The sequence below is a fragment of the Chenopodium quinoa genome, unplaced genomic scaffold (genome assembly GCF_001683475.1).
Source record: "Chenopodium quinoa cultivar QQ74 unplaced genomic scaffold, ASM168347v1, whole genome shotgun sequence".
Lineage (NCBI taxonomy): Eukaryota > Viridiplantae > Streptophyta > Magnoliopsida > Caryophyllales > Amaranthaceae > Chenopodium > Chenopodium quinoa.
In genome coordinates, this window is record NW_018743175.1 from 3,812,409 (window position 1) to 3,826,714 (window position 14,306).

General features: G+C 33.1%; 2 protein-coding genes across 4 annotated transcripts; one reads left to right on the forward strand and one right to left on the reverse strand.

Moving 5' to 3' along the window:
- Positions 1–238: 238 nt before the first annotated feature.
- On the reverse strand, positions 239–3,753 carry LOC110732556 (protein TORNADO 2-like). Its single transcript, XM_021912512.1, has 2 exons — positions 1,632–3,753; positions 239–697 (listed from the first exon to the last, which is right to left on the reverse strand). The coding sequence occupies exons 1-2, from the start codon at positions 2,127–2,129 to the stop codon at positions 386–388; spliced, it is 810 nt and encodes a 269-aa protein (XP_021768204.1). The 5' UTR covers positions 2,130–3,753; the 3' UTR covers positions 239–385.
- A 5-nt stretch (positions 3,754–3,758) lies between these two features.
- LOC110732555 (RNA-binding protein CP33, chloroplastic-like) lies at positions 3,759–8,825 on the forward strand. Of its 3 annotated transcripts, none has more exons than XM_021912510.1 (4): positions 3,759–4,244; positions 4,378–4,476; positions 7,147–7,440; positions 8,236–8,366. In XM_021912510.1, the coding sequence occupies exons 1-4, from the start codon at positions 3,861–3,863 to the stop codon at positions 8,245–8,247; spliced, it is 789 nt and encodes a 262-aa protein (XP_021768202.1). In that variant the 5' UTR covers positions 3,759–3,860; the 3' UTR covers positions 8,248–8,366. The 3 variants fall into 3 exon arrangements, with proteins under 3 accessions (XP_021768202.1, XP_021768203.1, XP_021768201.1); XM_021912511.1 differs by lacking the exon at positions 8,236–8,366 and adding an exon at positions 7,556–8,067; XM_021912509.1 differs by having other exon boundaries at positions 3,763–4,244; positions 8,248–8,825.
- The last annotated feature ends 5,481 nt before the right edge of the window (positions 8,826–14,306 follow it).

The window sequence follows — 14,306 nt, forward strand, 5'->3', positions numbered from 1 at the left end:
AATTTCAACTTTAGAGCTAAATTCTCTAATGGTAACATATTAACATCATATAATAAGAACATATAGCTTAAAAAAACATTTGTTATCATCGAAGCATGTTCACCTTTAGGCGCCCCCCCCCCCCCCCCGCAAATTTCGTTATAGAGATAATCACCATTCTTTCAAAAAGTTTTCTTCTCAGTCTCCCATAAAACCCCACCACAAGAAAAGAATATTACACTTCTCCCACAAAATCTACGCAAATCTAAAACAAATACAATTAAAATTACAAATTTGAATGAAATTACAAGAAAACCATATCAAACAAACCATGATGTAGCTTAAACTAAACATAATATGTCCAATTAATCTTAATATAAAGCAAAGGTTTAGGTCACATATCTTACTATGTATAACCTTGCTTATATTTTCGGAAAATCTCTTCTGTTTTGGCATTCCTAAAAGCACAACAACCAATAAGATAAACACAAATAAGCGCGAATAGTGTAACGATTAAGATGATATTAGCCTTCCTCCATTGCCTTGCAATACTAGCAAGTAAACCAGCTTTACAAGATTCACAAGAGTAGCAAAGTTGGGTTTGGTCATTGTTCCATGCTAAGCAATCCATGTCAGCAGCAGTGTCAATTGGGCTTATCCAAAATGTTGGGTTTATGAATGTGTAACCACATGCTGTTGGTGGCTTGCAACATCCTGTCTGTATAACATAAAGTTTGGAATAACATCAGTGCTAAGTAAAGAATAAATTGTATTTGGGTAATTAATTAAGATTTCATTTATATATTGTAATACAATGTGTTAATGTGCATAGATTCTTATATAATGACATGAGAATTTGAGAAGTACTATGTAATAATATGTATGCAATGGGTTGGGGAATCTTCTGCCTTTTCTGCTTTTTAAAGATCTGTGTTTATAAATCATAGTGTTCTTAGCTTAAGGAGCTTAATTTGTCATTAGCATGCCTGACAGGTACTTTGTCCCCTGTATAAAGCTAATACAAATGTTTAATTTTCGTGAGCAATTAGCGATTATTATGTGATGATATATTTACTTACGACGATAGAGAGTTTGACCACATATAAGTCCAACAAGGTTACATTTTAAATGTGGAACCACTAATCGCAACACACATTTAGGTTATACTTCTAAAATAGAGCTTACATTGTCACTTACTTATCTCATATAATGGCTTAAAGTGTTTACTAATGCCTCTTTTTTCCCCAAAATTAACTCTTAAGTAATTTTCAAGATTAAGAAGAAACTAAAATAAAGGCTTTTCTTAAAGACGTTAATTTCTCAACTTTTGTATGGCTTGTAACAGGTTTAAAGTCATCACCACAACAATACATACAAAAGGTCAGATCTAAGTCACATTGGGGAAAAAAAAAAAAAAAAACTCGAGATATTAATCAAGATTAAGAACTCAAAAATGCAACATATATATCTTCATAATCAAGCATCAACAAATATTCTATGCATGCTTTCTTAACATATATGTTAATTAATTCTTCATGTCCACCTATATTAAGCTAGCTAATCATATAATTAACAAACTAAACACATGTAGTAGTAGTAATAATAATAGATATTTTAAGAAAAAAACTAGACATTGTGTTAAATAAAATTACCTGTATAGGAGAAAGAGGAGCATTGAAGAAATCTTGAGCCGTGGTATAAGTTTGGTTCAACTCAGGACAAACGCTAGTAGAGCTTAAACAATTCTTAATCACGGCCCATTTAAACGGTCCATGGACTCTCCGTCGAAGAAAACCGGAAAAACTATCGATGCGATACTCTAAGTAAGCCCGGCTAGGGGCCGGGTGACCGGACCCTCTAGAGGTAACCATGAACACAAAAACAACCAAAGAAGCTAACAAAATAATCATAATAAGCATACCAATAAGGTAAAAAATAAGTAAAGGAGCGTTACGCCAAAACCCGCCAACGAAACCGGCTAGGGCAACAATTAAGGTCAATGCACCTATAATAATAACCGGCCATTGTAAAATCTTGATACATGAATTTTCAGGATCACTAGCTAGCCATATACCGGTACCGATAATCGGTATTGCAAGGAGTATGCCTAGGAAGTTTATGGCTCCTATGACATTGTTGCTTAAGGCCATTTTATTATTGGTAAGATGTTTGAAAGGATTTGATTTTGTTGTGGAATAAAAATGGGGTGTTAATGTGTTATGAGGAGCTTTTTGGGTGCATGAGAATAGAAGCTTAGGTAATGTGTAAAAGGTTTGTGTTTGGGAATAAAAAGTCCAAGTATAATTGGATTTGATGTGCTTTTTGAAATTGAGATGAGCTTTTGTTCTTTATTGCCAGATTAAAGGGTTGAGATATGATGCCCTTTATTGTCCTCGAGATTGGAAACTTTGGAGCCCAGTTTATGAAGGAAATAGTGTTGTGTATTGGGGTCTACTCTAGCTAGGACTTAAGAGTACGACAAGATAGTAATGGGCTTCTTGGTTCTTCTTGTTTTGGATCACCTAGCAATCTGGCAAATGCTAGTTTGCAACCCATCTGTCAAGGATCTTGAGTACCCCGAATTAAAAAAAACTTGTGTATGCTTATTATTGGTTTGCTCGGGTTTATAATTAAAAATGCGTTTTGCATAAACTCATACTTTTTCCGGGTTGAGTCAGGTTGAGGCAGTGGATCAAGTTATTGATGATCCCTCTATTTCAAACTTTAAAGGGATAACAAAATTTTTTTATTTAATAAAAAAAGTATATAGTGTAATCACTATAATGATGATAGTAAGTCAATTGAGCATATTATTACACTTTTGCAACTGTCTCATCAATATTAGTGATATTTGCCCTCAAATCTTAACAAATGGAAAGATTATTTGTCAAAACATCTCAATTAGATTTTTTGAGTTAAAAACCAACTAACACGAGAACCTTATTTGCCCAAACCTAGGTCAAACCAAATAGAAATTAAACTCATAAACTAATTCGAGTGAGTTTGACTAGTTAAATATGCTATTAATATAACTTAAGAGTCTAAATCAACTCCGTATAATAACAAACATAATAAAAAACATACGTAGTAACACAAATGAAATGAAGATGTCAAATTTCACAAAAAATTTGTATCACAAATGCTTTGTATCGACTATACAATTTTAATCAAAGCAAGCTTATTGACTCAGACCCTTTCAACCATTTTGACATATCTATTCTATTTTAAAGACTTAAAGAGTACAAATGTACATTCGTTGAAACTTTTATCAATTGGACCTACTGAATTTTTTGTCTTGTGTGCAGCTGTATTAAGAACCACCCTTTTATCCAAACTTATGTGTCTCTTTGTAAGAAAAAAAAATCCTCCCTTAAAACAAGTAAACGCCGCGTTTAAAAGCAATTGAATTCCTAGGACTTGTTCTCTTCACCTAAAACAAGGAGATTTGGTCTGATTTTTATAAGGTCTGAGGTCTTATCTGAATTTTTATTAACTGATCTGATCTAATCTAATAATTTGACTAAACTTTGACCGCATTTTTATACTAATCTATAAAGAAAAACATCATTAAAATAGATCTTGTTATATTCGTCTCATTATGAACTTTTCAAATATGTAATTTTCATAATTTTTTGTAATACGCAATTAACGATATTTAGTGATAAGTAAATTATAATTAAAAGTTCTAATTTGATCTGAATATCTCTGATCTGATCTAAATTTATTAAAAAATAAAATAAGTATCTGAAACAAGTAGGAGAGAACCTGCCCCTAATAAATCTATGCGTTGCATTTTAATGACTACGACTCTATGAGCCAACAAAAATTTAGGAGAAGAAACACATCAAAAATCCAGGAGTTAAGGAAAAAAAAATAAAAAAATGAAGGTAGGATTATCAATGGAAGCAAGAGTAGCAACAACCTCTATCCTCTTCTCTCATCTCCACACTTCACTCCCTTCTCCCACTCTCTCTAAACTTCCATTCTTATCTAAATCTTCATCACCTTCTCAATTTCATCTTCGCATTTCCAATTCTACCCTTTCTTCTCCTCTTAAATTCCCCCTTTACCCCTCAAATACCCCCTTTACCAGGCCAAACTTTGAACTACAATCTGCAGTTGAAGCATTAGAGGAAATTCCCAATGAAACCCAGGATAATAATGTTCAAAAGAGGAAACTTTATGTGGTCAATTTGCCCTTTTCTCTGTCTTCTGATGATTTGAAGAAGGTGTTTAGTGAGTGTGGTACTGTCAAGGATGTTGAGGTAATTTCTTAATTTAGGGTCTGTTGAGAGTCGTAAAAGGCAGTGATGTAGACGGGGTTTGATTTTGGGTATTGTTTTATTTCTGATTTTTGACTCTGTTTGATGTTTTTTTCTTTGTTGGAAATTGTTTTAGTTGATTAGAAATAAAGATGGGAAGAACAGAGGATATGCATTTGTTACAATGGATTCCGGAGATGAAGCTCAGGTTGTTATTGATAAATTTCACTCCAAGGTATAAATTTTCTTGGGTTGAATTTTGTTAGTTTGTTACTTTGTTTAGAATTATGTATTGAATTTTTTGGTAGAATTGAAAAGAAAATTAAAACAATTGAAGTATGAAATTATTGCAATTGTGTAAGATTGGCACCAAAAAAGGGGTGGGAGGAAGAAGAAATATAGGGTGTGTAAGGGTTCCTATACATTCTTACACAATCTGGTGGGCGTTTGGTGTGTGGGAATGCGAATTTGAGGATTAGAGAATGTTTACTAGTAAGGTTTTAGTTGCATACATTATCCCCTGAGTGCGACCTTATGCCGGATAACTGGGTGTTGATAAATGATGATATTGTTGCTATAATGCTTGACGAGCAGAATTTAATATCACTGACATATAGGACATGAAGATGAGAAGATTATAGTTCTTGGAGTAATAGTATGGTGACCCATAATTAACAAGTGCAATATCTAGGTGATGAATTGTATAAAGTGTAAGTTGTGGAGATAATGGAGGAAGATATTGATTCTTTAAGAGGGAGCTCAAGCTCATGCTCCACACAACTTAAGAGCTTACAAGTTACAACTTTGCCTACCTATATGCACATTGTGTGTGTTTTACATGAAGTGGTAGGACTTATGTAAATTTCTACAAATACAGTTCTTCCATTTGGTTGTTCTGTACACGTGTGCATTGTTGAATATATTACGAAGTATTTTATATTTCTTGTTCTACCCCAAGTTCAGGAAGCATTCATGCATTCTTTACTTCAGTTCAGTCTTGAGACCACTTTTAATTGCAAAATATCTTCTCCACCTGTTTGCCTCTTCATTTCACTGACATCTCATGTCTAGTTTTTAGACATTAAATCTACAAAAGGAATTGAGTCGAGAATAAGTGCCAGATTGCAAGTGTGAACCTAGCCTTTTCCTAGATATTGTTCAAAAAATTACAATTAACTCCTTTGGTATGAGAATGATTATGTTTGAAGTCCAAGTCAGGAACTGAGGATGTTTTGTCAAGTGTGAATAGTCTAGTTATGTCATAGTATGATATGATGCCATGTTTTTTGCAATACTTTCATATGCACTTGGACTTCTTACGTACTAGGTTATTAAATTTTGTGAAAATAGTACGTAGTGTATGGATAAAAAGATAAATGAAATCCGTCATACAATAAATTGCTTCCATATTTGAATGGAAAGGTTGGGTAAAGTTTATTTTTCGTGACCAGTTGATTGTTGTGCAGTTACTAATTATTGAGGTTGCTGAATAAGGTTATTTTTAGAGTTTAGTTGACTTGCTCTGAGTTGGTTCAAGCAGCCTTTTATGCTGTTAAATACTCAACAATTATCCATGACCAATTGTGATTTACTAATTGTATTCAGAGATTTTAGTGTTAAATAATAAGTCCTGGATGACAGCTTTATGTGGTACCAGTGTTAATATAATCAGCTGCAACTCTGCTAGGGAAGCTAATAGGGGGCAGAGGGGAATCTGTGGATAATGTGGTTATATGCAGCATTATTGTCTGAAAGTCCTTTCTCACATACACAATTTTTTCGGTCAAAAAATAGGTCTAGTCTCTGATAAATTAAACGCAATAACATCTTATGGTAAGGTCGAAGAATTGCTACAGAAAATTTTCAGGAATGATCTAGTAGGTTTATATGTGTTCTATGTCAACCTAATATTCCATTGTTCATTCTGTGGGAGTATGGTCGAAGAGGGCAGACTTGAGTCCTAGAAAATGAATCTTTTTGCTACACAGGTTTTTTTTTTTTTTTTTTTATATTTTTTTTATTTTTTTTTTTTAATTTTAAATCTCTTTTTATGCATAAACTATTTCTGCATGTGAGTGCTTAGGCTTAAACGCCACAGCCAGACTGATTTTAAGGACTTAGCTATAGGTGGATCCTAGATTTCTGTCCATCTAAGGTACAGAAATGCAATGCTTTCTTTTGCAAATTGCTGCTGGGTGCTGCACTGAAGATCTTTGAACCTCAGATTTCTCTTTTTCCAATTTTCATATTAAGTATTGTACCAGGAAATGATCTGCTATTGTCATTTCAGAAAACTCTATCATCTTGTTTTGTGCAACGAGATTGTTGTTTTTGCTGTGGCTGTATAATTAATTTGGTTTTTCTCAATCCTCTGCACAGAAGTAAGATGTGGGAATGTGGGATTGATAGGCTAATATCAGGGTGTTGTGTACCAATGCATTCATAATTTTGGCAATGTGTTTTTTATTGTTTCTCAATCGTTCATCGAAAGTATTATTGTCAATCAACTCCTTATGTTTGGCCAGTAAGAGTTTACGACCTATTGAACTTAATATATCTGTATTTTCTAGTATGGCTCACTTTGATTAAATTTATAACTACTCAAGCTATCCTGGTTATATAAAAAGAATGATAACTTTTTCTTTGGAATCTAGCTGCTTTTGTCAACTGGCTATATGGCTGTTGGTCTTGGAAGTGGCTATACATGCTGTCAGCATTAGAAATTGTTTTCAAGAGATTATTTACCAATAGGACAGAAATTTAATCAGGTCCTATTACAAATAAATAATAAAGCTTGATTCATATTCATTGCAATAAAATGGATATTCACATTCTTATCTTATGTTGATACTCGTATTTCACTAATTAGTAACTACATCACACAAGTTATGCTTTTATGCTTCAGGAATTGTTTGGGAGAACTATTAGGGTGGAGTTTGCAAAGAGTCTAAAGAAGCCTCGACCACAACCTCCTGCAGTTCAACCTGTTAAAGAGACAGTATATAAACTTTATGTATCCAATCTCCAATGGAAAGTGAGATCCACTGACCTCAAAGAATTCTTTTCATCTGATTTCACTCCTGTTTCAACTAGGGTTGTTTTTGAGAGTACTCCATTTTTAAGATCTGCTGGTTATGGTTTTGTCTCGTTTAACACAAGGGAAGATGCAGAGGCTGCACTCACTTCTTTGGATGGGAAGGTAAATTATTTGTTCTGCTCTTGACCCTAATACGCCCTCTGTTTTAAATTAACAGTCATAGTACAAAGTTTTTGATTTTTAGGCTTTTTTTTTGTTTTCTTTTTCTGTCCATCAGATTTGTTAGATTCTTCCATTATATTGCCTGCGATGAATTTCAACCTGCATTGTGCCACTGTGATGCTCTTGGACTTCAGCTCTCCATTTGAGGCAAGTCAAGCAAGAGCATTTAACCATAATGAAGGCTGAAATGAATTTTAAGGCCAAAACCTTTTGCTTCTAGCAGCATGTGGCCGTGAAAATTTTTGATGTGCCTAAATCCAATGCTTTCATCGATTCATTGTAGTCCAATGCCATGCAATACGGAGGAATTAAGGGACTAGTAGCATCTTTTTTTTTTAATTTTTTTTTATTTAAGGAAATACGAGTGCAGATTGTTGCTATTTTTAAGCAATATAACAACTTTTTCTAGGCATCGCAACATAGTAAGAGTGATTATATATCTTCGGGGGCTTATGTTTGGGAAGCCAATCATAATAGGCTAATAGCCATTTGAAGCTATTTTTGTCATGCCTGGCTTGTTTCCGGAAATATATGAATAAAGTTGCATGTATCTATAGTTCTATACTCTATAGCCAGCTTCTTCCGATCCGCACTCCCCTTTTTTTTGGTGTACTTGATCAACTTTACCCCAGCGCTCAATTTTTTTTTATCTATAAACATGCAACAATGTTTATAGCTTTTGATGTTGAAGTAGTTTCAAGCTGCTTTTCTGCAAATTAAAATTTGATAAATTAGAATTTCATGTAGGAGCTAATGGGTCGTCCAGTACGCCTAAAATTCAGTGAGCGGAATAGTGATGGTGATGCTACAAATGAAGGAGAAGAAACAAATTTGGATGAATCTTCAGCTGTGCTTGGTGAAAAAGAACTATCCGAAGATCAGTCTGACAAGTCATAGAGAGAAAAATCTTCCACTTGGGCATGCTTGAACATTTGCGAAAAGAAAACCTTTTCTCCTTTTGAAGTCGAGATATGCAGTCGTGTTCACTGAGATCTGGTCTGTACATTTTTGCTCTATTCCATTATTTTTCTGTAGTAGATGCTTATGCAATCTATGTCATAATCTTTTATAACTCATACGCATTACCTTATATAAACCTAGTGTAGAACCTGTAATTGCATCCCAACTTTTCATAGGTATACAAGATATGTATAATTTTCTATTTATACAGACTTGTTGGGACTTGCAAGAAACACCGAATTTTCTGTATCCTCCTAAAGTCCTTATATTCATATGGGCAACGTTAGTCGGTTAGCCCTTATTCCAGAAATTGTAACTTGTTTTGCTTTCCTTAATCTAGTTCACTTCAGGATATAATTATTGTATGGCCAAGTGAGCATTTCCTATGTCTATGTACTCTATCTTAACTCTAGCAGATAGAACTATGGAAAATACATTTGTGGGGGATCAGGAATCTCACACTGCAGATTAGACTCGTAAATTCACGCACGCCTTTGTAGCTAGAAGTGACGAACGTGTCGTTGGGATCAAGTCATATTTAGGTAATGAGTAATTCGATTTGTTTTAGGTACTCAGAAGTGTACTGTCAAGTAGCTTATTATGGAGTTTAGAGTTCCCTATCTCTTGTTCTAATGTGTGTTGCCATTAATTACGTCGAGATGATTGTACTACCTATCGTTTATGAGGCGAAATTGTCGGTGACGTCTATGGCTCTTGGGTGAGGTTTTGTTACGGGCAACAATAACTATACTCAACCACATTCTTGGGTTTTTTTCTGGCATCCTTATCATTTCGCATTGAAATATATGGTTATCATGCTTATTAAATGTCTACTTTCCAACTATACTACATTAATGTGCAAGGCAGTTGTACCCTCGTGAGCTCTTCATCTCTCTCTTTCAGCTTCTCAGTTATGGTATATTATTTGATTAGACAATGTTTGCTTACATAAGTCTTTGGTGAAACCGTGTCACTAATTTTCTATTATGACGCATAAAATTAGCTTAAAGAAAGGTAAAAATATCACAATAGCGAGCTTATTCAAGTTATTTTAAATCGTCTCATACTAAAATTCTACTTGTGTAACCACTTTTAAAGTTTTGCGTATGCCTAACCATGTCACCATGTGGGCGTTATGTGGTAAACACGATTGGACAAAATTGTCTTTTTTTTTGTTGTTGAAGTTTTTAGAAGGCCATTAAAAAAAAAAAAAAAAATAAAAATAAAAATAAATAAATAATAATAATAATAATAATAATAATAATAATAATAATAATAATAATAATAATAATAATAATAATAATAATAATAATAATAATAATCGTATAAGAACACATTTTCTTTTGAACGAGCGTTCTTACTTAAGTTATACAAGTACTATTTTATTTTTTTTATTGACATTTTATTGGGCTCATTTTAATTTTATAAACTAGTGTGTGGCCCGTGTGATGCCTCGCGTTGCTAGTTTGTACTTCTTTAATTTGATAATTATGTTCGACTGTTTGTATAGTTAGTGTGTAGTCTAGACGTTGCCTCAGGTGTCACTTTTTTTTTTTTTTTTTTTTAAACCTCATTGGTATTTATTTTCTAATCTTGTGAAAAATAAATAAATTATATAACCTCTAATTTAGTTAATAAATGAAAGGAATATATAATGTTATGTGAAATTTAAAACATTAATTAAAGTTGGTTGAGATGGTAAATGTATTACCTTTATGTGTCGAAGATTACGGGTTCGAATCTAGCTCAAAGCATAATAATGAAAAAACGGAGAAAATGATAAAATTCATTGATTACTGACAAATTATTAACTCACTTGGTAAGTTTCTTACATTTGATCGTAGAGGTCTGGGGTTCGATTCCTACCAAGTGAGGGTGTTTTGGAGTAGACATTCTTTTACCCTCCCCTCTACTCCCAAGTGCCTGACCTGCAGATACTGGACTAAAAAAGCGTGAGGGTTGAGGTTTGATCAGGGTCTTTCTTATCAATTAAAAAATAAAAAATATTAATTTAATATACATAAGCTTTAATTTAAGAAAATTAGTTATAAAATGTAAAAATTACTAGTAGATGTAATTGATAAAATTTACTTATAGTAAAAAGAAACTAATTAATAGATAACTCGATTCAATCGGTTATGTTCAGTTATAATCAGCAATAATTGTATTCGTCAAATTATAAATAGTGATTTAGGTGAGTCAATTAACATTGACAAACAACACTAGTAGAAAAATAGAAATGAGCATCGAAGAATGAGCACCGGTTTTTAAAAACCGGTGGGCAAAAATACAATGGCACCGGTTAACTGATGCTTTTTGTTTTAGAAAATGAAAACCAAAAAAAGAAAAAGAAATGGCACCGGTTAATCGATGCCCCTTTAATTTTATAAACCCTATATACCCCTCTCTCTCTCATCCGCCTCTCTATGTCATGCTCTCCTTCTCTCTCATCTCTCGTTCTTCTCTCCTTCTCTCTCATCTCTCGTTCTTCTCTCCTTCTCTCTCATCTCTCGTTCTTCTCTGATCTCTCATTCTTCTTCCTCATCTCTCGTTGTTCTCTCATCTTCTTCTTCCTCATCTCTTGTTGTTCTCTCATCTCTCATTCTTCTTCCTCTTCTCAACAACCATCGGCCTTAGTCGAAGTTTCGAAACCAAGCACAACAACCATCGCCGTCGCCGCCGTTAATTATCCGAACCATGCAAGCATCAACCACCGTCATCAGAACCAAGCACAACCACAACCACAACAAACTTAAATGAATTTTCGATTAGAAAATCAGAAATTTGAGGTTAGGGTTTCTGGGTTCTTTAGCTTTGCGTTTTGGTTCAATTATTCATGTTAAATTGCCATGATTTTTTTTTGGTTTAATTGATGTAGTATGATCGAAGTTGCGGGTTTCTGGGGTTTTTTAGGGTTTCTAGGTTCTGGGGTTTTTTGGGTTTCTTTGGGGTTTTTTCGGTTTATGGGTTCTGGGTTTTTTTGGGTTTTTTTCGGTTTCTGGGTTCTGGGTTTTTTCTGGGTCCTGGGTTTTTCTGGGTTTCTTTGGGTATTTTTTTTGGGTTTTTTGGGTTTTTCTGGGTTTCTGGGTTCTGGGTTTTTTATAGGTTCGAAGTTTCTGGGTTCTGGGTTTTTCTTTGTTCTGAGTATTATAATTACTAGATCGTTCTGGGTTCTGGGTTTTTCTTTGTTCTAGGTTTCTACTAGATCGTTACAATTTTTTGGTTTTTATTGTGGGTTTTATTAATTTTGGTGTTTCAATTGATGCAGGTAGTATTCCTTCAGAATTTTTTTTTGATGCAGGTAGTAGTTTACGACTCCACATAGAAGAAGGATTCAAGATGTAGATTTTGGTGTTTTGTTGTTCATTGTTGCAGTTTTTTTTTTTAATAAATTGTAAAATAACAATTTTTTAGATGAATATATATGTGATCAATGTATATTACGATTTTGGTGTTTTGTTGTTCATTGTCTGCTGACTTTTAAGTGAAAAAATGCATTTTTTTTAAAAGGCATAATGGGCACCGGTTAACCGGTGCTAGTAACCACAAATTCGCATCGGTTAACCGGTGCTATTAAATAATATTACCACCGGTTTTGAACCGGTGCGACTTTCTTCTATTTTTCGCATCCCTCAAATGAGCACCGGTTTAAAACCGGTGCGAAAAGCCGGTTTTGAACCGATGCTCATTTCTATTTTTCTACTAGTGCAAACTCGTGTAAATGACAAAATGTCAACCAACGCTTTAATGATAAACACCCATAGAGATTAGAGGTACTTAAGAATCATCACAATTCAGACAAAGAAGGTCAAGAACACATCAAATTACCAAGCTAGAAAAGTACTCGTATTAGCCTATTAGGTAATATTCCTACAACTACCTACATTAAAATCAACACATCACAGTGATTATGCTATAACCTAGTGTATGGCCCGGGTAATTGTTTGTATAGTTAGTGTGTGGTTTGAGCGTTATCTCAGGTGTCACTTTTTTTTTTTTTTTTTTTTTTTTTTTTTTTTTATGTTTGTATTTATTTTCTAATCTTATGAAAAATAAATAAATTATATAACCTCTAATTTATCTAATAAATGAAAGGAATATAAAATGATATGTGACATTTAAAACATTAATTAAAGTTGGTTGAGATGATTAATGTATTACCTTTATGTGTTGGAGGTTACGAGTTATGATCATCTCAATAAGTACTACTACAATATATAAATTTTATAATATTTACCTATAGAGAATTAAAGTTATTAATGATTAAAGATTTAAAGGTCAAGTAATAAAGAACAAAGAAAGTAGTATAGATAAGTATTTCTCTAGCTCATCCATTCTCTTTTTCCCTTTTTTTTTTGGGTAATATTGCCGACTGAGTCTTCCCAATTACATATTGCCTAAAAGGCTAAAACTCCTAAAAGCTTAATATCACTATACTTTAGTGCGTGATTAGCCTCTTTTGCCTAATTGATACTATTGATTGGCGCTTTTTCTTGTCCTAGACAAGAACTAAAGATTAATTATGTAAGATAAGAAATAAAGTGAAGGAATATAACATCTAACTAGAAGAAATAGATCAATGTATTTATTTTGAGATTATGCAAGAATCATGTTGATCATTTGGTGTCAGTTTCAACCTAAAATCAATCTTTTTGACGTGGAGAAATTTGTGATTCTCTAGTATTGTCTATATAATAACATCATTATGACCTACACAAATTACAAGATAATGACTTTGTTTTTGTTTTTATAAATTGACTAGTTCATGAACGTAATAGCTAAAATGGTCCAATTTTTAAACCCACGAATTGAGCAAGTATGCACAAGTTTTGGATGGTTTTTAAGATTCAACTAATTTTGATGGAGATAGGACAAATTAAAGAGTGATTAATTGATTTTTAGCGGTATTTATTTCATCTTGGTTACCATGCATCTCCCATCTTCACTTAATTTCTTCTTTCATCATCTTTCTATTATAAGATTCATTAAGTAATTTACATTTGATGCTTTTTGATCACAACATTTGTACATTTCCTAGATTTTTCGGCTTATGTTTATCCCAAACGATCGATAGGTTTAAAAAGGGAATTTATTTATTTTATTTCTAGTTGTTAAAGGAAATTTTCATGGTAGAATTACTATATGTATTTTGTGTTTATTACATATGGCTAGATAATTCAATATGTTGAACGATTTTTCCATTTGCTCTCAGCTTCTCTATGCCCATTTACATACGGTTAAAGTTTCTCTATGCCCATTTGCAGATTGCTAGGTAATTCGTGTGGGTACAAAGCATGATCGCGGGCCTAGTATGGACTTCAAGTACTCCAACTTAGCTTGAATAAAGTTTGCTCGTAAGTGTCTCTTTAGTGTTTTTGCATAGTATAGTTTGTTGGTTGTCTTTGTTTTACCGTATATCTTTATTAGTACTCTTTGTAAAAAAAAAAAAAAAAAAGGTTTTTCTACCCGAGTGTCTCAAAGGAAACAACCAAAGGGTGTAGGGCCAATCTTGACTACTTCAAATCCTTACTCTTCAATAGTCACCAATCATGATAATTTAATTTGTGTACCTTTCATCAAAATGGTGCTGTTGTAAGTTGCAAGTACCTTTCGTAGGGATCGTTCTTGCAAATTCTAAACCTTATCAATAAATATGTAGATCATAAATGCACACGCCAAACAATTTATAACGACAATTTTTTTGTATAAAACTGTCTCTCAGTAACTCAATTCCTTGAATGATCTAACATCTAATATTCTTTTGGGACTGTTTATATTAAAGTCAAATATCACTTAAAAATTGGTATAAATTTAAAATTATAAACAAAATTAGAGTGATATAGGGT